Source organism: Labrus mixtus, chromosome 15 (genome assembly GCF_963584025.1).
Source record: "Labrus mixtus chromosome 15, fLabMix1.1, whole genome shotgun sequence".
NCBI classification, from domain to species: domain Eukaryota; kingdom Metazoa; phylum Chordata; class Actinopteri; order Labriformes; family Labridae; genus Labrus; species Labrus mixtus.
The window spans coordinates 15102504-15126447 of NC_083626.1; the positions used below are offsets into that span (position 1 = coordinate 15102504).

Here is a 23944-nt window from a genome sequence, read left to right on the forward strand (position 1 = left end):
TGCCCTCAGGAGCAACTGTGTCCTGTCCTCCCCCTGTCCCCCTGTCCCCCTTTCTCTGTTTTTTATCAAATTCCACTTTTTATGCCCTCTTTTTTTCTTCTTTTTGAAGTCTCCCCTCTCTTGTAAAAAGCCAAGCTGGTGGTTTTTGCCTCAGCCTTGGGTGTGAAAGAGGAGGGGGGGTTGTAGGTTAAGTTTAGGCTAGCCCTCTGTGCTTTCCATTGAAAGTGCTGGGGGGAGGTGGGGGCAGTAAAAGTTAGAATTTTAGAGCCTCCCTGTTTTTTATTTTATGATTGGCTTTTTTTACGGGCTGGGAGCTACAGCTGGTGGTGTGAATAGCTGCCCAAGGTGACCGAGTCCCAATAAAGTTTGGGCCAGCCGAGCTGGGGCCTCCAGTCCAGCCATGGGACCGCCTTTATAGGCAGCCTTATGAGCCTGGGCCTCTATTAAAACCTGGCAGGGCTGCACTGAGGAATTTAGGGCCAGGAAACAAGAGAAAAATAGGGTTTGTGTGTCAGGAGTTTGTGGGATGCAGAGTTGGGGGGGGGGTTGAAGTTTGAGGGTAACCAAGGGTGAAAGTTGAAAGAGTGGATGTTCAAGTGTGCGGCGTATGGATTCCATACTTCCCCTGAGCAACATGTGTGTCTGTGAGTTTTTGCAGGCTCACATGTGTGACGAGGGTCTGGTCTTAGGGGTGTGTGTATGTGTGTGTGTGTGTGCGCGCTGCAGCTTATGTTTCTCCGGGGAGTATGGAATCCACACGCTGCACACTTGAACTTCTAAAAGCGCTTATATGTGTTTCACTTTGGAATAGAGTGAGGTTTAATGTACCGTAGCAAGTATGTGACTCGAGGTAGCGCTGACGTCACAGTCAAAGTTAGGAGGAGAGCTTTACACTGAGCTTTGCACGCATGTGCGTGTTTGAAATGTGTCTCCTCTATGCGTGCAAGATGTCATCATGTTCAGTTGTCAGTCTGTGGAATGAGGAAGAGTTAGCTTTAACTCTTGACTGCAGCAGCTCACTCTCTTACCTGGCCTTATCAGAGTGACTGTCAATCAATGCGCTCTTGCTTACTGCTGTAAAAAACAGTTTTGTGTCTGCTGGGAGACAGCCGTACTTCCTGTATTTGTTTGTGCTCAAACAATAATCCCCCCAAATATGCACCTGACTGCTGCCCTTTAGGGTGGTACTTGTTTCTTGCGAAAATAAACTGTTGCCGGTTTCCCTCATGACCTATTTCTCTTTCTATCTCTTATCTAATCAATTTTGTCCAACAAAGAAACCAGCTGAACACAACTGTTACTCTAAATTTCTTACTGTCCAAACAGATAGGAAATGCTGTCATACCTTGTTAGAATGAATGTAGAAACTCTAGACTATCCACAGCTGCTACATGTATCGACAAGTGCATATGTGATATTTCAGACAGAACAGTAGTAACTGGATAGTCATTTGTGACACTTAAGTTGCTCATACATTGTCCTGTGTCTCTTTTTTTTCCCATAGCGGTGGAGACCCAAAGCACCAGCTCAGAGGAGATGGTACCCAGTTCTCCGTCTCCACCTCCCCCACCTCGAATCTACAAACCCTGCTTTGTGTGCCAGGACAAGTCCTCAGGGTACCACTATGGGGTCAGCTCCTGTGAGGGCTGCAAGGTGAGAAGAACCTGTCGGATACTTGCTAAGCTCTGCTTTTCTTTTTATTTATAACAGATATTTTTTTTATATAAATGCTTGTTTCTTGCTTTTTAAGCTACATGCATTTTGATTCAAATAAGAAGGAAAGTACTTTGGTTCTACATCCGTAATTTTTGTCAGGTGACGGTAGAAAAATCAAGTGAAATCATAACGCAAACAGTTGATTGTTTTCTTCTTTTCTTTTCTGTGTTTAAGTTAGAAAAGAGACGTTATGAAAGAGGAACAGATAAATGTCACATCCCTGATTTAATGTCTTCTTGACTCTAACACACAACCCTTTTTGTCTTTTTCTGCCCTCTCCCCTTTTGTCTCTTGCTTCCCAATGCCCCAGGGTTTCTTCCGCCGCAGTATCCAGAAGAACATGGTGTACACCTGCCACCGAGACAAGAACTGTCAGATTAACAAGGTCACACGCAACCGCTGCCAGTACTGCAGGCTGCAGAAGTGCTTTGAGGTCGGCATGTCCAAGGAAGGTGAGTCCCGAGAGACAGTGGAACTTGCAACCAAAAAAAAACGGTTATTCCCTCACTTATACACACGATAGTGTGTTCACAGACACACACAAGGCTGAACCTTCAAAGTAATAATGTCGTATATCAAGTGTGAGACACCTGGCTTCCTTCAAGACATCTGCAAGCAGTTGATTTACATTTCTTCCTGGCTCTGATCTGACCTGATTCACACAGTGTGAACTTATTGATCTATAAATGCTCTCTCAGAGACTCCAGGAAACCATCCAGCACAGAGACAGAAGCAGATGATGAGCCTAGCAGGGGTGGTGATCGGGGCGAGGCTGGGCGCTGTACCAATCATATGACTAATCGCTTCACGAAAGCATTCTGACTTCCTGTTTCACCACAAAACCTCGCCCCCTGGCCAGCGCAGACACTGCTCTCATTCATGAAGACAACAGAGTAGCAAATGAGATTTTGAGTTATGACAAAGTTAATATCAGCAAGCTCCATGCTGTTTTCCCGATCTGTGGCACAGTTAAGTGCCCTCTTTTAGTTTGACCTTGTGGTTATAAGGCTGGTGTCAGTGGCAGTGTTCTTGCCCTTCACAGAGCCCATGGGACATGTATGTGGGTGTAATGTTTTGTGGGATGTGTGTTAAGACCGGGATCACATTGTGCCTCTGCTATTACTGGATATCCTGAGAGGAAGGAAAGTATGGGAGGAGGAGGAGGGAGAGAGAGGGAGAGAGAGTGGAGGCCTGGCTTATGTGCACCGGTCAAGTGGTATAGAGAGATGGACAAGGAAGAGAGCGGGTGATAAGAAAGAGATAGCCGGTGTCAGCGCCGTGCTAAAGGAAATGTGTTGATATTGTTAAGAAAAACCTCAGTTGCTCCTGAGTTCTGGTTTCCAACAGCAATGGCAAAGTCCTTGACAGGGACAGAGAGCAGGAGTGTGGTGGATGTTTTTTTCATGTGATCACAGATAAAGAGGAATATTCAGGATTTTGTACAAAGTTGTGGCAAATATCTTGTCTAACTGCTTCCCCCCCCCCGCCCCCCCCCCCCCCCCCCCCCCCCCCTTCTTTCTATAGCGGTGCGTAATGACAGAAACAAGAAGAAGAAGGATGTGAAGGAGGAGGTGGTGCTTCCAGAGAGCTACGAGCTGAGTGGAGAGCTCGAGGAGTTGGTTAATAAAGTCAGCAAAGCTCACCAAGAAACCTTCCCATCACTTTGCCAGTTGGGCAAATACACCACAGTGAGTCCCACACATACACACGCTACATTACTACACAATCAGACTGTGTTTGGCAACTTTCTCCAAGGTCTGCCGTCACTGAACGCTCCTAAATTGCATGCAAAGACGTCAATTCTGCGTAGCTTTCCCAACATAGTGGTGCTTTAACTAATTCAGTTCCCCATTAAGCCATCTGTGTGGCCTCACAGTGATTGATGCAACATGTAAATGGATTTTTTTTTCTCCCCCCTCTGTGATTGATGTTGAATGTAAATGTGTTGTCAGGCTAGGACACGCTCGGCCTTGATGCAAACAAGATTGCACACCATCTCTGAAACAACATACTCATCCGTGTGTGTGTGTGTTTTTGTGTGTGTATGTTCAGAATTCCAGCTCAGACCACCGTGTCCAGCTGGATCTGGGTTTATGGGACAAGTTCAGTGAGCTCTCAACCAAATGCATTATCAAGATTGTGGAATTCGCCAAGCGGCTGCCAGGTTTCACGACCCTCACCATCGCTGACCAGATCACTTTGCTGAAGTCGGCCTGCCTGGACATACTGGTGAGGAACCAGTTTCTCTGTTTTTTTTCCCCCTTTGCCCTCCTCTCTTACTCCCACAGCTGAGACTTTTCTTAAAAGTGAATAACTTGACAGATGAGGGAATACCGGCATCTGGTGGTGGAGAGTGGAAGTGCAGGAAACTTTGCCTCACTACAAAGAGCCTCCTGTACTGTGTGTGTTTCGTTTGAATTGTTACGCCCCCTCTGAGCTGATTTATACCTATTTGGAAATCTTTGAAAACCTTGTTTTATCATCTTTACATCGCATTTGGCCCAATTCTCACAAAGTAGCATTTTTTTTTTTCTCTCAGATGCTGAGGATCTGCACACGCTACACTCCAGAACAGGACACTATGACCTTCTCAGATGGCCTGACCCTGAACCGGACTCAAATGCACAACGCCGGCTTTGGACCTCTCACAGACCTAGTGTTTGCCTTTGCTGGCCAGCTTCTACCCCTGGAGATGGATGACACAGAAACTGGCCTCCTCAGTGCCATCTGTCTAATTTGTGGAGGTACTGCAGCGTACACTGACTGAAAATATCAGATTAAAAAGAACTTTTCTACAGTTTCTGTTTTGATCAGCTGAATAAAACAAAGTTAAAAAGCACATTTTTTGCTAGGATGTGTTCAAGACCAACCCTTCCTACAACTCTTAAAGTACAATAAAAAATTACAAATGTATTTTCTTGACTCTTCTTCAGACCGCATGGATTTAGAGGAGCCTCAGAAAGTCGATAAGCTGCAAGAGCCTCTTCTCGAGGCTCTGAAGATCTACGCCCGCCGCCGTCGCCCCAACAAACCTCACATGTTCCCCCGCATGCTGATGAAGATTACAGACCTCAGGGGCATCAGCACTAAAGGTTAGTATGACAAGAGTAATTCATGAAACATCTGTGTTTCAGAAAGTCTTGATGACTATGATTGAAGAATCTTGACACACAACATCTAAAGATTAACACCCTGAACCTACAATAGTTTTAGTCTTTCAGTTGTGTTCATAAATGTAATTACTCACTATCTACTATCACCATGGTTTCTTCTCCCAGGTGCAGAGAGAGCCATCACTCTGAAGATGGAGATCCCTGGCCCAATGCCTCCTTTGATCAGAGAGATGCTTGAGAACCCAGAAGCCTTTGAGGACCAAACAGAGAGCAACGATAGCCCGCCTCCTCCGCCGCCGCCTCCACCTCCACCACCAGCCCTGGTCCTGAAGCAGGAGGCTGAGGATGAGGAGGACAGCTGGGCCACAGAGAACGGCAGTGAGCCGTCGCCGGAGGAGGAGGACGAAGACGATGATGACGATGGGGGGGACGAAGAGCGAGACAGGGGCTCGGACAGTGATGGGGAGCCCTGGGCGGTTCTTGACGCCATAGATGGGTCAAGGAAAGGCCTTGTTGGGAGGGCACAGTGAACTTAGCATTTCATGCACACATACATACAAAAGGTCAAACACACCCACACCTACATACACACACACAGGCACTCATACATTTATACATACATACAGATCAAAGAAACTTACAAACCTCACTCTCCCACCTCAACATATGCTGGCCTTCCCTCCCCCTCTCTCTTTCTCCTTACTGCACATCATCATGTCCTCCACAGCGGAGCACAGCAGAGCCTTACGTGTACAGACACTTTCTAACTCAGGCCACATGGTCCATGACAAGTGAACTACAGACAAATAAAGTAGAGGAGACATGACAGAAAACAATATGAACTCCTGGCGTAGCCAAGAGAGAAGTTAACGTGACAAAAAGAACATATCCTCTTTGAGATAGTTAAATGTCTCTCTTCTTTTTTCTCCCACTTGTGTTGTTAATATCTTAACAGGGGGGCGGCCAAACCAGACACCAGAACTGAGCAGTTTGTAATGGTTTTTACAACAAAGCACATTTCTCAAAAGAAAACAAGATTACAGGGCAAAACCAAATCGAGTATGCTTATCTTTGTTCTTTGTGGTTATTGCTTTTTGAACTTGTAGTTTTTCCTTCTTTTTTTTTTCAATTTATGTATAAGTCCATACATATCTATATACCATTATAATTTTGTCTTTATTTGTTATTCTGGTTTCATATATAAATCCTGTAGACAAGTTTTTTTTTTTCTGAAGAGCTTTCCTGAGAAGATTTTCAGAGGGAAAGAAGGGTAATCAGAACTGGCCGGGTCTTCCTTAGCAGCTATATATGCTTAGCTGGGGGCTTTTTTTTGGGGGGGCCCTTTGGCTCACTGTGGATGTCAATGATAATCAACCCAGAGGATTAGTGTTATGTTGCAGCGACTTAATCAGTTTCTGTTATCAGGGAATTGGCATTATTCTAGTTAGCTCTCATCACAGCCGACTAAAGCTGTCTATGTAGAAAGTAAGTATCTTTGTGCCAAAGTTAGGGGAAGTCAATTTTGGGAGTTTGACTACTGGCGGGGACTCCAGCCACGATCCAGCAATCCTCACGCACATACACAGATACACACACACACACACACACACACATACATTAACACGAACGTAATCCCAATATACAAACAGCATGGAGGTAGTGCCTGGACAGAGATTTACAATTTACACTGTATATGTAGCACTTTTGTGATCCTCTGTTCTTGTCAGGCACATGGCGTCCGCTCAAATCTGTTACCATTTCCAAAATGATGACAAAATCAACATACAGAATACAATCAACCTTCAAGCACTCCCTGATGATGTCAACATACAAACACACACATGCACACTCTCAGCAAAAAGACAAAGAATATCCATACACGGTAGCAAACATTATGCAGCAACACAACGATCGAAGACATATGCAAAGTCAAAGCAGGAATACTTATGGAAGACGTTTAGGAATCAGACTCAGGGCTTTTCTGTAAGGACCAAACCCTAACGCTGCTTTCAGGCGCGCTAGGAACAGGCAATATTTATGTGTGTATTCTTAACTCCATTCTTTTTTGATTAGCTCAACCCCCTCTCTGATTGTATATAGAAGGAGACAAGTCTGAAAAAACAAGCATGGATGCCAGTCTGACTCTTCCAAAGGAGGGGAAATCATCATCACTGCCCCCACCTCTGCTTGCGCTGGCATCCATGCAGCAAACTGCCTTCTCATCCCAAAAGCCATTATATCATCTTGTCTTCTTGTGTATATCCTCACCTCTCTTTTTAGGCGAGCTGTGGAGGATTTTGTGTTCTCATGTATCATTTCTTTATTGCCAAAATGTCTCTGTTGGCTGGGAGAGCGCGGCTGACATACAGCACATTTTTTCTGTCTCTCTTTAAAGCAATATGAACATTCTCTCTGTAGCGGCAAGAGGTCTGTGTTACAGGCCGTTCTCCTCATTTAGAGTCATGTGAGTGTGCGTGAGCGGGCATTTGTGTGTGTGAATGCCTTTACCTGTTCAGTCATTGGGTGAATGTCCTTGGCGTGGTGCTGTCGCACACAAAGAAACTTTTGTGTGATGACCCCATCCTTTCTCTCTTTCTGCTGGCCTGTCATGACGTTAATGATGGTATTGCAGACAGAACATTGAGATTATGTTGTTTTTATGTTTTTTGTTTTGTTCAACATGGCCAAGGTGTTGTCTACCCTCTGTTTATGTCAACTCTTGTCATACAAAGAAAAGCCATATAAACAGTAAGAGGCACAATAAACTACTTTTGTGAGATTACTGGACTTTTTATTTCATTTTCCCTCCTCATGCAGATAGCTCTTGAATGGAAATCAAGTAGTCGCAACTTTAGCCATTGCAATACCAAGATTTGTCAGTAGAGGGAGCTCTTGAACTATGACTGCAGGCTGCACTGTTGAGCTTGCAGCAGTGCTCTCCCTTCATGCAGGATACGAGCAGGGGCTGTTAGGTCATGGAGAGCTGTAGGTGCAGAGGCGAATAAATCACAGCCTCCTGCTGAACAAGGACATCAGATAAAGGTCTGCTCCAGAGATTTGTTCACTGTGCAGTTACAAGAGTGCAGGTGGTGGCCTTAAAATACCATCAAAGACAGCAACCCACTTACTCTTTGCTCAAGTTTGTTGGAGTGATATGGTTGTTAAAAATGTGTTTCCGTGTGAATTTAGGAAAGGTGGATTAAATATAAATCTGTTAAGTGTAGTTAAGGTTAATTGGGGCCATGTATAACACAACTTTGGGGCCAGAGTAAACTTTATGGCTAGTTTAAATCTGTGGTCTATGGGCGACAAAACATATATAACATGCATTATATTACAAGCAGATGAAGATAAAAATCTGCACATTTATTGAACAGTATACCATCTAAATTATGTTAAAAACATCACCTTCTCCACTTGTTGGAATAATGTTCCATAGTTTTGTTTTAGAAATACTGAAGCTAGTGCAGTCTCTGATATGGGTGGGAATTGAATTCCACATTGAAGTAATATGTCTCAATATATAGACACATTAGATAAAACATTTGAACACATCAGTTAGTCAATCAATTGATAAGTTGAACTGCATAAACATAGTCACAAACCTTTTTTCCATTCTTTTTTTTCCACACTAAATTATCAACCAAAAACAACACAATAGTTGTTATATATATATAAAAAAAAAGAAGAGTTGCAGTCTATAGACAAAAGTGATAACAATATGAGGGGTGAAGAGAGACAGAAAATAAAACTGAAGGTCCAAACTAAAACTCAGTACATGGTCCAACAAGGTCTCATGCTGACTTCTGTGATTTATTATCTTTCGGTAAAGGGAATCTGGTACACAAAACAAATCAAGCACATTTAACATTTGCAAAAGGAATATCTTGGATTTTTTTCCCCCAGGTTGGTTAAACAAAAGAAGAAAACTTTTTTTTAACTATATTTTTCATAAGGCCTCCCTTGAGTAAATCAGTGAGACTGATAAAGCTGTCCTTTCTTGACATCCTGATAGAGAACGGGAGCCCTCTTTGTAAATGGCTACTGGTAGTAAACACTTCTTCTTCAGTGCACCAGAGTGGGATACTAATGCCTCACCTTGATTTTATTAATAGAAAGACAGAGAGAGGTAGAGGGGAAGAGAGAGAGAATCAAAGGAGGGTGATAAACAGAGATGAGATTCTATCAATTATACGATTGCTTTAATTAACTATCATTAAAGACAGATCAATAACACCAGACTGGAATTAAAATAAGGCCCATACATTACTCACTACTTTACAAGGAACAATCTAACGGGCCCATATACTCAGCCCTCCCTGAAGATGTTGCCATAGGAACCCAGGGGGAGGGTTTTTGGTGGGCTTGGGGGAATTTTAAGGAGCTGGGTAAGATTTCTATATACTCATCCTTCCACATCAATGATACTTGATTAACTAATTACCTTTGGTATGAAGGCTTATTCCCTGCAAATGGAGAAAAAATGGAAATGTGTAAAGAAAGGCTCCTGGAGAAAAGGTGCAATGAATTAATAAAGGGTAAAAAATTTCCCTTGTAATATTCGTGCAGCCTCAGGGCATCAATTATTCATAAAAAATAGTAAAGAATCCATAAAAGTAGGCCATGAGTGCGGCATACCAAAGAAACTCATTTGAATTTTTAAACCCAGAGAGAGAGAGAGAGAGAGAGCGAGAGATAGAGAGCGAGAGAGAGAGAGATAGAGAGCGAGAGAGAGAGAGAGAGAGAGAGAGCACATCTGCTGAGTTTGCTTTGAACATGAGCAAACTGCAGCGTTACCTTTGTCAACACACAGGAACGATAATGGAGCTCCTCTGAGAGTGATCAGGAGGATGAAGCTCAGTGAACCAAGGTGCTCCTGGGAAGTTAGGTAAGAAGGGCCCATGCTTAAAGTGGGATATAAAAAAGGAGGTGCAACTGGTTTGATGTGGTAAGTGTGTCTGTCATATGATGAAAATATGGAGATTGGAGCAGGGTCACAGTGTGAAACAGCACATCCATAACAGTGTGTCTCCTGCTTGGGTCAGAACAGACAAAAAAAAAAAAGGACATTTTGGTTATTTGTTACACGCGCAGTGAGTCCATGGAGGGTTGAGGAATCAGTCAAGGGAAGGAGAGGAGAGGTGAGGGGAAGGTGAGGAACGTTTCAAGTGCAAAGACCATAAATTTAACACCTTCCCTATGTGCGAGCAGACGGGCAGGCGTGCCATCTTAAAGAAAGGGTAATGGAGAAAGAGATGGAGAAACGGGTAAAGGTATCTGTGACAAGAAAGAGAATGGAGGGTGTGCCAGCAGAGGAAATAAACAAGGCCAGGTAGAGAGAGAGAGAGGAAGGAAGAAGGGGTGATTTGGGGAAGGGGATCGAGGCGTCGGGGTCATAAAAACTAGGAGATGTGTTCTGGCCTCTGGGTCTTCATATCTTTTACATTTCTAATTAAAAGAGATAAAGAGTGAGGGAGTCATCAATCCCACAGTGATTTCCCAGTTAAGGTTTTAGAGGGGGCTGTAAACTAGGCAGCCCGGCATCATTGATTTTATAATTAGCTAGCGTCACCCCAGACTTAAGATGGGGGAGTGCGGTGTGGAGAGCTTAAAAAGCGGGAGAAGGAGATCGCCGGAGGAGTAAGGGAGGCACAAGGAGGATGATGAGGAGGAGGTCGGGGCCTTGAGGGGGAGAGAGAGGCAAAAGGTGAGATTGGAGGAAATACAGAATGAGAAATGTATCCGAGACAGGCAATGAGCCAAAAGGGAATATGGGTTATACAGCAGTGTGAAAAGAAATGGCATAGTTAATTACCAGTGAAATGTCATGTGAGGATCAAAATATTGCTATGATCTTTGGCCAGAAAAAGACACATTAGACCCAATGATGGATACATAAACCATTTTATTATACAGAACCCCGCCCAAACCCCTGTTACACGACTGATAAGAAAATACACGGGGAGGGTGGCGTACATGGGGGGGTAACCTTCACACACAAAACTTCAAAACAAACCATAACCACTGGAGTTTTATTGCAATGGGAGACCGTATCCTGGAGCTCTCAGTGGGACACCAAGAAAAAAAATCTTCCTCAAGACATAAAGTCATATTATAACCGCAAACGAAGACTATGGATAATACATATAATGCTCTACACTCTAGTAAAGAATACCAGGCGCACTTGCAACACCACTTTACCCAGTGACACAAGGTCAATGAGAGGTTAGAAGTTACTTCTCCTGTGGTACTTCAATCATCCTCTTTCATCTGAAGGTGTTTCAACTGTATTTCTTTATCAGACGTCCTCCTCAACATTCTGCTGTCATTCCCTTCTCATAAGCACCGGTATCTGGCAAATAAAAACCTCAAACGAGTTCAAACTGAGTAACTCAAACAAACAATGAGTTTACATGACATATGCGTAAACACAACACACAATGGTAATGATTAAGATGAGGATGAAAGGACACACGACTTACACACTATAAAGTATCCATATAGCAACTTTTCATCTAAAAACTCTTCTATAGTAAAAAATAGGGTGCAAATACAGCAGATCAAATCAAGCATCAAAGTGTTTAGCAAATCTTCTTAGCCAAGCATGGAAAGTTTTTGTCACACATTGCACAGTTGTGTGAAAAAACCCAACACCTATTACAAACTCAAAACCTGAATATAGTCTCATTGCAGCATAACTCAAGTTAATTATAAATAGAATATCATGAAAAATGCATACAGTATTGATTAAAAGGTATGCAGCAGTTTTTATTAGGCAGTATATTACCAAAGGGGAAAACACCAACACCACATCAGGATGTTAGGACAGTTAAGATGATTCTTTTACTTTTGTTTTTCTTTCATTATTTTAGGCACACATTTAGAACTGTGCGGATGTGAGGTAAGATATAAACTGTAACAACACTGCATATCCAAATGACGAGCCTGTAAATTACCATTTCATTTTGCTATCTATTTAATCCAGGATCATACGCGAGTAAAAAGTGCTGCTGAACTATAGTGAAAAGCTTATGAGCATTTATTTCATAACAAAGATGATGTGAAGTTACTGAAGTAGAAGGTTGCATCCGGCATCTATCTTAATAGACTTTAAACACAATCTGTTCAATAAGCTCTCTAGTTCCATTGCTTCTCCGTCTTAAAGCGCGTCTCCTAAACGGCGTCGACACGACAACAATCACCCGCTAATGCGTAAAAGAAAGTGCATATCAAATCTTACTGTACATGAGTAAATGGTGGAGAAATAGGATGTCATAGACCTATATTGCTGCAATATAACTCTAGCCATGGCGCTGTTTCATTTATGTTATGCTGTCATGAGCGGTGTTCAAAGCTGCTGTGGAGAATTGAAAGCTGGAGGTGAGTTTTTGCTCTGACTTCCAGTGGTGCCGGAGCCCTGCACAAAACATCATAATTACAGTGCCTGCCGTGACTCCTAATCACAAATGTCATAAAAGCGACATAACATCCGTCGTAAAAAGCTCTCGATGTCGCAATGATTCAACAGGAATCCGTCGGCTACAGTCTGCAAACTCTCAAACACCAGAACCCGAGCCTACAAACTGTGCAAACGTCTTATGTCAGCCATTAACGTGGTGTTGACCTGCCGCCACAAGCATAGTGTCACTCAGTCGGGGAAATAACAACACAACAGTCTTGGAGGGAAAGCCAGGGTCCACAGCAGAAAGCAAATAAAGATTAACTGCATATTAAAACTTTGTCTGTATGAGTGTATGTGCTTGTTAATGGAAATAATGTGGAAGCACATTAACTCGGAGAAAAGTCCAACTTCTCCTCCTCCTTCTCCCCGTCTTTGATCGCTCACTGGGGCTGTGGCTGGATGTCCACCGGTTACCATAGCGAAGTGTCGGCCAGATCACTGAGGGTAGACACAAAGCAGAGTGTGTGCGTGTATTGAAAAAGGGAAAGAAACACACATTTTTGGTTGAAAGAGTAGGTTAGACTGAAAGAGCGTCTGAGTTGGAGAGAGAGAGAGAAGGAGGGCTTTAATGATGCTGAAAATTGGCCCGTGACTGCGGTACACCCATCAGGTAAATCATTGCTACAGCTTGCTGTCAACTTATCTGTCCCCTTGTCCTCCCATTTCACCCCCTCCTCTGTCTCATGCCGTCTCCCCCGCCTCACTCTGCCTCAACTTCTTTTACGAGCGCATATTCAAAACTTCCATCTTCCAGCCTTACTCGCCCTGTCACCATAAATAATTGGTCACATGATGTGTCATTAGAGAGCTCTGAATTCAAAGAGTGAAACCATTTCTGTGTGGGAGCAAAGGTGTAAAGTTACTAAGAAGACTAGCTCAGGTACTTTGGTAAAAGTTAAAGTAGTAATCTGGAATACTTTAGGCGTTTTTCTTCTACATCTAATGGAGAAATATGCTCCTTTTTACTCCACAGCATTTATCCTGCAGCGTGGTTTACAAATTACTTTGCAGAGTAAGGTTGTAGACACAAATCAAGTCCTGAGCTCATAAAATATGATGCATTGCTGGAGTTTAAAACCAGCCAGCATGACAGGAAGAAATTTGTTAGCTTGTTTGGCCTCAAAGAATTTTTTTTTAATATGCATTCAGATATGCAAATCTGCATTTTTGAACATTAAATCTTTCACTGTGCTCAATTTGTTGCCTTACCCTCGTTGGTGGGATTACAAGATAACCTTAATCCTACACTTTTTCAAGAAAAGGCGAGTAGGGTGTCCACAAAAATATGACATTATTTACCTGATTCCTATTCCTGCAGAAATTAAAATATTCAGTCTTATTGTGAGTAAGACATAAAAGTTAAAGTTCTTATCTCATAAATAGCCTCAATGAAAAATAGTCTCAGTGACATTTGTACATGCCATTTCTTATGAAACAATGTGCAAAAAGCATTTCAAGAGCTTAAAAGTCACAGGACATAAAATAATATTAAAAAGGTAGAAAGAACACAAAAGAAGTAACACAGTTTTGCTGAACGACTTTCTTGAGATATTTTTCTGAACTTATTTTTTGCCTGTTTGTGTCTGCAACTCGCATTGCAAATGAAATAATTTGAGAAGTGGCATCGTTCTCCTAATGAACTGCTCATAGACACAAATGACAAAACAAGGAGCCCCAGCAAGAAACAGCAATTTGTTGAAGGAGGCCGGCCTATTTGTTATTGAGAATAGAAACAACTTACTGCAAATAAGAACAATATCAAGATTTACATTTTAATGCAGGGCCTTTTATTGCGCATAACTCCTTTCATACTACAGAGGTATGTGTGTGCGTGTGTTTTTGACATCTTCCTGTGTGTATGTGTGTGTGTGTTTGTGTGTGTGTTTGTGTTTGTTTTTGTGTGTGTGTTTGTGTGTGTGTGTGTGTGTGTGTTTGTGTTTGTGTTTGTGTGTGTGTTTGTGTTTGTGTTTGTGTGTGTGTTTGTGTGTGTGTGTGTTTGTGTTTGTGTTTGTGTGTGTGTTTGTGTTTGTTTTTGTGTGTGTGTTTGTGTGTGTGTTTGTGTTTGTGTTAGTGTTTGTGTGTGTGTTTGTGTTTGTGTTTGTGTTTGTGTTTGTGTGTGTGTTTGCGTGAGAATTCTGTGTATAATTAAAAGTGTGTTTTGGGTCAGACGTCATACCTGAGAACAGTGTCTGCCTGGTCAGGCAGCAAAAGCGCTGTTTCCTCTCCAGAACTGTGTCTTCCACACTGACGCAGATCAGATTCCTCCTCCTAGTGCAACACACACACACACATGTATATACACACACACAGTTAAAACATATCTGTCCAGCAGCTATTACAGTCTAATAACTTGCAGACTAGCGGCCTAATTGCTTGAGGAGATAATGTTTGAATCAAACGATCCACTGCTCGGGTTTAACTGGAGTGTGCGGCTATCAACAGGAGGAGGACATAGCTCATTTTCAGTATCACATATAATTACACAACGGTGACGCTGAAAAGCTCAGATAGCGTGTCTCACCGAGTCAGAGCTGTGAGCCAGAGTGTCAGTGCTGGCCTGGCGTGGCGAGGAGAGCGGGGCTGGCTGGTTGATGACCACTGTGCTTCTCTCAGTCTCTCTGGGGGAGGGAGGAGGAGTGGCGAGGAGCAGGGAGTCTGGCTCACCCTGCTCACACAGGCTGTAGTGTCCCAGAGGTCTGGGTGGACGGAGGGGCTGCAGGGCCTCAGGGTTCTCATCCTCGGAGTCAGATAATGCACTGCCAGGCCGTCCTGCCAGATACAAACAAGAAAGCAATCACTTTTCCGCAGAATACTTGTGCCGTTTCCCACAAGGCAAGCCGCTCTGAACAATATTTAGTGTTGCTGTTGAATGATAGTGAACACTTTTATTGTTCACATCTGCAGGGCATACAGTAGATTAATGTGTGGGTCCATTCACCTGTAGAGGCGGGCGGGGCAGCGCTCCACTTGGCACCGGCCACTGTTCCCATCTTCTGCTCCAGCTGACAGATGTACTCCATCAACTCCTGCGGTGAAAAATACAGCCATCATATCACACACCCGGGCAGGACTTTCATCACCACTTCAACAGCCGTCACCCTCATAACCCTCATGATGTCCCACTTCTTTAAGCCAAAGCAACATAAAATTGTTGCATGGGAAACATACAAACACAATGGCTGCTATTATATAAATATTGTCATGGCTGTTGAGTGAAGAGTGAAACATTTGTTTGATTTACAATGTGCCACAGATCCCTTGCTATGACCCCATATGGCTGACGTTAAAATTAAGCTGGACACTGATTTTAAAAACATGGACCATGTACTCTGCCAGTAGTCAGCAAATGTGATTGGGGAAGGCCAACAAAAACTCTTCAGGCACTTTAACAGCGGCAGCACTGACTGCCCTGAAATCCACTGATTTATACTGCACCATAAACAATTTATACTGCACAATAACAACCAGGAAGACAACAACAGAACAGACAGAAGATTCCAAACACCTGGACATTCACGATCCCTGTGTACTTGTGTATATGATACATCAGTAAGCCTTGGGATATGATTATTATTATCGTATATTATATTATACAGAGCTTTTAGGAAATAATTATAATTCTCAAGTAGGGGGTTAGAGTTAAGTGGTACATATTCTTCTTAAACTCGACAGAATTTAAAGCTGATAATGAGTTAAGTGCTGCAGTTATGAGCTGATTAGAATAAAACAGTCAGGATTTACTTGTTAATCCATAGAGGCCCTTAATCAGCCTATCAACTGCTAAAAACAGGCCATAAAGTCAGTAAAGGCACATTGTCTCAAACAAATCTTCAAATATTACAGTGTTTCCCTGCTTTGGACACACAATCTGTCAGCACAGAGTTAAGTTTCCTGACCTGTTTCTCTGCATGCAGCTGCTCTTTCTCTTTTTGTGCTACCCTAAGGCTGGCCTTCAGTTCCTGGAGCTCCCTGCGGGTTTCGCTCAGTTGAACCTGCAGGCAACATATAAGCAGACGACAGGGCATGTTAGAAAATCCATAAAGACGCTGTCATTTTAGAATACCAGCTGTGTGCGGTGTAGGGGGTGAATTAAAGGATAGTTAAAGGAGCAGGATGGATAAATATCAGAGGAGATTATTGAAACTCCTCTCATTTCTGTGATTTGAGTGCAAAGCCTGAGCCAGCAGGCAGTTAGCGTAGCTTAGCATAAAGACAGGAAGCAATCATGTTGCCAACATAAATAAAAAAAAAAAACAGTGTGTGGCCAAAAAATAGGCCCAGAACTCAAATGTATATGAAAATGATTTAGCTTTGGGATTCTGGTAAGTGGACTTCTCACCATAAACCCAGCCTTTATGCCATGCTATTTAACCAAATGTACAACATGAGAGTGGTAGTATGGTCAGCTTAAACTCCTGGCAAGAAAGACTATGACTATACAGTGCTGTACATGACATGCACGAAACCACGTCAGAACCCGGAGTCGAACCTGTGACCAGAGCGACGAGGATTGTTGCCTCTGTACATGGGGCTCCTGCTCTACCACCTGAGCCAAACCCGGCACTGAACCTTTCCTTTAACTGAATTACATATGCATGTGTCAAAGAAGTATGACTTACTCCAATCACTTTATTAAAAAAAAAAAAAAAGTTAACTACAGAGGAACACAAAATGTAATAACTTTGTTGTCTTTGTTACCCTGTTGCAATCCTGTTCTCTTCCAAGCTCCACCTCCAGCTTCACCCTCTCCATCGTCTCCTCCTGCAGCCTCTCCTCCATCCTCTGCATCTCTGTGTTCAGTATCTCAAGACGCTCATGGTCCTTCTGCCAGGGTGAGACCCACATTTCTCGTTAAATAATAATAATGATGTTCAACTTAAAAAAGCTATGTAAACAGTTCAGTCATTAGGTGCTGTTTTGAATCATCATTACATAGAACAGTATAACCTACAAATATTAAAGTGTCATTTCAAACTTTAAATCTACCGCACAAATATTCTGTTTGTTTTTTCTGTGCAGTACCTCAGCAGTGCGCTGCAGACTCTGCCTCTCCTGGGTCCAGCGGGCTCTTCCTTCTCTCAGGGCCAGACTGGAGTCTGCCAGCTGCAGGGTGAGCTGGGCGGCCTGCAGACGAGCCTGATGCAGTTCGGCCTGCCCGTGATCCCTCTGGGCTACCATGGCACAGAGATCGCTCTTCAAGCCCTCTGCAGCACGCTCGCTGGCATTCAGGCGCTCCCGCAGGCTACGCATGTCCTTCAGAGTTGCCTCGCTCTCGGCCTGGTTGTAAAAGTTTGAGAAAGTGTGTGTTGACTAAGGAGCTGCAAGCTGCTTTGCAACAAAATGCCAGCAATGGAACTAGAAATTGGTGATGAATTTTAAACAGTAATGTCGTGCTTTAAGTGCTCAAAGATTAAAGACATGGTAGCATTGAAAATGTATGTTTTTTAAAAAGATAATGCATCAATGTAGGAGTTAATTTGTTTGCTAAAAAATGAATGACATGCACAAACAAATTCACTTTCAAGAGAGGCTGATTTTAAAACGCAAGGAAAATATACAAAAAGGGTTCTTAAACTTTAGTGAAGTGTTCCTTGGTCATTACACATTCAAAGATTTTTTTTAAAGTATATCCCAGCCTCTTTTTAATCCGGTCCCCCTCTCATCTGACCTCTTTCCTATGTGCGGTGGTGAGTTTCTGGGTGAGGGTGGTGATGGTGCTTTGGAGCTGCAGGACACTTGTATCTCTCTGGGCCAGTGAAGTCCTCAGGCCCTGAAACTCCTTGGACAGACTTCTTAGTTCGCTCTCTGTCTGTTCCAATTTGGTCTAAAAGAAAGAAAACAAATGATACAGAAAGAGGAGGAGACATAAAGAAAATGACAACAGAAACACAGATTTGATCATGACATATGGCTTGTTCTGAATTAAAATTACCTGCATGCTCTTTCTCTCACTCTCCTCTTCTTTTCTCTGAGCTGCAGCCCTTCTAGCTCTCTCCTTCATCCTGCACACAGACATTTAGTCACTGACAATCAAAAGTATCCAAGACACCCACACAACTCTTAAAGAAGATGAAGGGAGGAAGCATTATTTGCTGTACCTTTCCAGCTCCGTCTCTCTTTCCACGGTTCTTTGTGTCAGGATTTTGATATCCTCCTCCAGCTCTTTGATTCGCACTTTGCTCTCCTCCCTCGCATCCAGTAAAGTGCATTTCTCCTGGGCCAGTGATTCTCCTAAAGCCCGCTCCTCCTAACAGACAGGAAGCATTTTACGAGGAATTTTAATTACAGGCAACACGTGAAAATATTTTCAATTTAACCTCGAAATATATAAACAACCATTTAATACAATCACTAATACACTTTTTTAAATCACTATTTGGAAAGTTTATAATGAAAAGTATAGGATGTTGTTAAGCAGAGACTAAACAGTAAGGGCAGAGATAAAGAGAAGAGTATGGAAATAGTAAAAGGGAAATCAGGGCTAATCAAATGGTCATATTCCTGTTATTTGCATAGCTCTTTACACCACCTTCTGCTTCCTTTCCATCTCCCCGATCTTCTCTTGACTCCGCCACAGCTCTTCCTGCAGCCTGGCGATATCATTTTCCAGCTCTTTGCGTCGTCTGTCCAAGGACTCCCTCGCCCTCTTGTGCTCCTCCTTCTCTTTCTCCTTCTGTCTGTTTGCAGCCTCCTGCACCTGCAGCAGCTCTGCACGCTCTCGCAAACATTCCTGCAGTCGACTCTGACAAGACACAGAAAGAAGCATTCAGTGGATGGGGAATCAGAAGTGTGCCAGCATTAAGCAACAGCAGTGATTTCCATAGCATATGTTTTATCAGCACTTGTTCATTTTGCAAAACTATAACCATACTCTCCTTCACTACCTTGTAGTCCGTGAATTTTTGTGTTGGTTATGCTCACCTGCAGCAATTCAGCCCTAGGCACTACCAGCAACATGCCAGTGCCTTCTTCTTCTCCATGGGGCTCCTGTTCCAGGGTCACCAAATCCTCAAGAGGTTTTGGAGTGCAGAAAGTGAACATGGAGCTGCGAGAGCATACTTCCCCCTTAGTGTCGACATACACAAACTCATACTCTTGAGAACTTGGCTTGGGTAGGTAGGAGGCTATAAAGTGGTCGGAAAAAAATAAGAATCCAGTTAAAATTAATAGCAGTAAAGATTAATTTCAAAGTCTTTGGGCAATTGCTCTATTTTGTCTATTTTGTGAAGTGTTGTGCCTTTTAAAGATAACTTTAAAAGTAAATGATACAGTCTGATAACATTTCGGTGTTTGTACGTGCTCAGCCTTAATTGTTTATAAATTGACTATTTTTTTCTTCTTTTAAATACACGTAATGGCGGCTTGCAATGCATAAACAATGTTATTTTTAAGTTCAACCAAATTGTTTTAACCTTGCGTGAACAACAATTGTTTCATGAACAATTCACCTGCAAAACAGCTTCCGCTTCCGCTTCCGCTCACCTGTGGCGGCACTTAAGTCGTTCAGCGCAAGTGCCGTGTTTTTTTTTTTTTTAAACTGTATTGCGCAGGTTGAGGTATGTGAATGTGCCTTGGAATTGGCACATAGTTTTGTACTTTCAAACCTTCCTGAAGTGGACTTTAACTATCCTGGAGTATCCTCGGCAAGCCCAACTTGTCTCTTGTAAGTTCCTGCTTTTATTCTTCTTCTGTTAAAATAGTAAAAGAGTACAATAAAGCCTACCTTGATAACAGACTAGCTAGCTACCTGTTTAGTGCTGGGCTCCACTTTTGATAGAAACATTACTGCTTTATGGGCGCCTGTGGACCCTTAAAAAAAATCCTACATTTTGTTAAATACGCTTCTTTGCTGAGTTGCATGAAAATGAGAGCCACTTTTATATCTGACTTTTACGTACCTCTAGCGTTACAGCGCCTATGCTTCTGTTTGCTATAGCAAGCTAGCTAGCAATGTACACGCTGTATTATTGTAGTGCATCTACAGGGTCCTTGTGTTTTTAGACACTGACAAGCAAGTTAGCTTAAAAATGAACAACACTTCAGCAAGTTATCTGCTCATAAAATAACATCTAACACTAAGACTGCTAACTGTAGACGGCAAAGGTTTACATTTCTGTGTTTCTGTGTTTCATAATTTGTTTGAGCACCAAATTTCCCCAAGAAGTAAGCACAGATGAAAACAGTTTTTATGTTTGCTATGACTCTTATTTTAGACATAGGGCTATGGGCCTTCCTGTCTGTTGTTATGAAAGACAGGCAGATGCAGAAACACACATTGTATTCATGTATTCCATAATTTATCGTTCAAATTTAACTGTATTTGGCATTTTACAATAAAGTTTAGAGAATAAACTTTTTTCTATGCAATGGTAGTTTCAGTAGTCCAATGTTTCATTTGCTTTCAGTGTTTGTGTTAAACTAGGATACACAAATAAGCTAACACAACAAGTCTCTACTATTGAGTCAGAAAATCAAGCAAGCTACTTCCAGTTTACATGTTGTTTAAACGTATTTGTCCAAATGTTGATATTCCTGACTGACTCTGCTATTTTTTGTCGTTTTTTTTATTCAGCCTGGCAAAGAAGAACTGATGTTACACCTTCTGCCTCCCAGTCTGACCAGACAGCAGCCAGCAATGACCTGTAACTTCATCCAGCCCATAAAGTAAGCTAACCTAATATTATCCTTATCTCATCCAGGCTGTAGCCTTCTGTTTTCAATGATTTACTTAGTATTTCTGTTTCACTACACATGTATTTTAAAGGAGAGCAGACAATGACATACAGCAAAGTTTAGGAGTTGTATTGAAACTTATAGCACAAGCTCTGGACACTGCTCAAGCAACCTTGTTTTTAAAGCACTGCATCACTGATACGGAGCCATCAGCGTTTTTTTTTTTTTTTAAACTTCCTTCCTCTGCTCTTCTTCCAATGAAGAGTGACATTAACCCTATGTTGTAGTAAGTGATAAATCACTCTGCAAGAGGTCGATTCCACACCTGCTGAACATGTGCCCCTTGCACTGAATCAGGCTTATCAGCTGCCACAAACAGACAGGACAGAGTGAACAGTGTATTCTCCAGTGAGCAGTGGCAGTCAAGGCAGGCTTTGAGCCACAGTCATTGTCATCTGCATTACTCAACCTACTGCATTTGAAAGAAAGAGACTGGGTCTTTGTTAGAGAACAATCTAGGAGAGATATTTGTTTCTTCACCGGATATGTTCTCTTTACATCATACTATTAAAGTAGAAATAGCATTGTGTTCAGTCAACAGACCAGTTGCTAGCCTTTATACACAACGGAGCAATTAAATTTACAGAAACATCAATCTCCTGCTGAAGGTTTTATGTGCAGATGTAAGCACTGTTCTAGTATAGATTCTGGCTAACTATGGGAAATAAAATACAATTAGAAAACAAGGGTATGAGTACCCTGGAAGTGCACGCTGCAGTTGACATCTGTGCCCTCTTGATAGTCAGCCGGGGCCAGCGCCCAAACAAAGGTGTGGTATTCTCTCACTGATGACCATCCAACCTGAGGGAAAAAAAAGTTGCACACGTACCGGTAGTTATTTTGCAGTTGAATACATATATGATTCTCTTGATTTTTGTGACAGTGGTCATTTTAGTAATACCTTGAAGAGCCCTATCCAGTCACTGCTGGCCCAATTGTGTTGTGAACTTATTGTGTAGTGGCAATCCACTCTGCTCTGGGGGAAGTAACTGCAGCCCACATTTCTGAACTCAACCTGCCAAGCCTTCTCCATGACTACACAAAACAAAGGCAGGCTATGTTGCACCTACAGGAAAGAACACAATTGTCAAACTTCGTCATTGTTGTTATTGTTGGCTATTTACTACAAGTGCAAAGTAGAAACTGACGTGCATGATTTTACGAGATTGTGAAATAGCAGGGAGGTGAGAGCTGGAGAACAAACAAGACAGAGGTGTGTGATTATTTTTTTTTCCAGCAGTAACACGATACCCTGAAGGAGTACACTCTCAAATAACTAAACCTCGATGAGTTCATGGCCTTTGAACAACATGAAATACTACTTGTTTGTCACTTGGGCTATTTCAGTCATTGTCAACATTATTTGCTGTTGTACACCGTCACGTGTGAGCATGCAGTACAAGGTGTCATGGGGCCTCAAGCATGCATGCATGCATGCATCTCAAATTCTACAGGCAAACACCCTCAATACATTTTTAGGAATTCGTGTTTGTGGTTAATGGCACCAAATGGAGACACGTGTGGCTTACAGGGAGCCCGTTTTTTTTTCCTTTTACAATCATGTTGGATATTGACTCTGCTGTAGGCCATATGTTTATACTTATACTATGTTGCAGTTGTTGTTACACTTAACATGTGCAAGGGCATACAATCCGAAGGAGAAATGTAAAACTCGACATGTGATGCACTTATGGATACATATTTTATATCCATCTCCAGTCCAAACATAAATATTATTACAGGGATGTGGAGTTTCTTATTATTTTTTTTTAATTTTCAGCAGAGCAGCCTCCTCCATGAACTATTATGCAGTTAATGCTGCAGAACATTTAGTACATACCGTCGAAAAGAACACTACAATGGCGAAAATCTACAGCAGCTTCGCAGGGTTCATGTTACACAGCACGAGGCTAAAGGCCCTACAGTAGCACATGTCGAGAAACGAGCAATGCACGTCAAGACAAGCTTAGGAAGAAAATGTTGAACAGCCCTAACAAGTGGAGCTGAACCGAGTTTATTTAACTAGTTCTATCCAACTACTTCATTTAGCGGGCGTGCACGTCAGAAAGGACAATACCAGGCTTTGATAACTACAAAAGACATCTGCGCACATTCTCTCTCGATCGTCTTTGGTGTGTCTCTTACCTTTTATCGCCCTAACTTCTCTAAAGAGTAGAATCGAGCCGTCTCTCTACAAGATACAGGTGTTTCTGTCCTTTTTTAAAGATAAGCGATAACACGAGCGATAAAGTCGTGCTTTCCTTCACGGGCTCAGTTGCTCCACTAACCCGAAACAATAACAAAAAAACCAAAGCAAAACACAAGCATGACAGCTTCACTTCAACCGCGGAATTATGGGAGCTGCTGTTCACCACGTCGTTAAAGCACAGCTGTAATGTTGCATTAGAAACTACAATACCCATGCTCAAACCAGGATAACAGCGGTCGGCTTGGACGTAATATGATGCTTCTCATCAGCCACCGTGGCTTTTGTCATCGGATTTCGGATCACAGAGGGCGATTGGTTGTCTAGGATTCGAGACCGACCAATGGCCGATAGTGTCTCTTAAATGCGATGAGAAAAACAACGATTCGCGGTAGTGAGCAGAGAGGCCAGATTCACTCGCTGTATTTTTTTTGCCTCTTGCAGATGTTTGCCTTGTGACTGCTTTGTCGGTGTCAGTGGCATTATCAAGAAGGTTCATTGTGTATACTAGGAATTTTATTTAATTGAAATTACTGTAAAACCTCCCCATATTCCATTAATTTAATAGTTCTTTGTTTGAATTAAATGCTAATCAGTTGAAACGATGTTCTGCAGGCTGTTATTATTTTTTCAATGAAGCTGGTTTACTGTTTTAGCTGAGATAGAAATACTGGGTCCTTTACTAAGCATACCTATTTAAACCAATGTGCAGAA

At 42.4% G+C, this 23944-nt stretch overlaps 2 protein-coding genes across 4 annotated transcripts in view; one reads left to right on the top strand and one right to left on the bottom strand.

Moving 5' to 3' along the window:
* Positions 1–7608, top strand: part of rarga (retinoic acid receptor gamma a) — a 43324-nt gene extending 35716 nt beyond the window's left edge. For all 3 annotated transcript variants that reach the window (XM_061058745.1, XM_061058744.1, XM_061058746.1), the window contains 7 exons: positions 1505–1653; positions 2027–2168; positions 3241–3404; positions 3769–3945; positions 4256–4460; positions 4650–4808; positions 4995–7608. In XM_061058745.1, the coding sequence (XP_060914728.1) occupies positions 1505–1653; positions 2027–2168; positions 3241–3404; positions 3769–3945; positions 4256–4460; positions 4650–4808; positions 4995–5359 (1361 nt within the window). In that variant the 3' untranslated portion in view covers positions 5360–7608. The remainder of the gene's footprint in view (positions 1–1504; positions 1654–2026; positions 2169–3240; positions 3405–3768; positions 3946–4255; positions 4461–4649; positions 4809–4994) is intronic.
* Positions 7609–10714: 3106 nt separating this feature from the next.
* On the bottom strand, positions 10715–23347 carry calcoco1a (calcium binding and coiled-coil domain 1a). The gene is made up of 15 exons (XM_061058748.1): positions 23170–23347; positions 21926–22090; positions 21723–21825; positions 19213–19415; positions 18821–19033; positions 18390–18538; positions 18224–18293; positions 17960–18115; positions 17314–17568; positions 16990–17115; positions 16188–16283; positions 15230–15317; positions 14813–15060; positions 14468–14559; positions 10715–12729 (listed from the first exon to the last, which is right to left on the bottom strand). The coding sequence occupies exons 2-15, from the start codon at positions 22055–22057 to the stop codon at positions 12702–12704; spliced, it is 1959 nt and encodes a 652-aa protein (XP_060914731.1). The 5' UTR covers positions 22058–22090; positions 23170–23347; the 3' UTR covers positions 10715–12701.
* Between the last annotated feature and the right edge of the window lie 597 nt (positions 23348–23944).

Coding starts and splice junctions, on each gene's coding strand:
- calcoco1a (XM_061058748.1), bottom strand. CDS start 22,057: ATGGAGAAGGCTTGGCAGGTTGAGTTCAGAAATGTGGGCTGCAGTTAC. Junction 18,294..18,389: donor AGAGAGACGGAGCTGGAAAG/GTACAGCAAATA, acceptor GTCTGTGTGCAG/GATGAAGGAGAGAGCTAGAA. Junction 16,284..16,989: donor GAGAACAGGATTGCAACAGG/GTAACAAAGACA, acceptor TGTTGCCTGCAG/GTTCAACTGAGCGAAACCCG.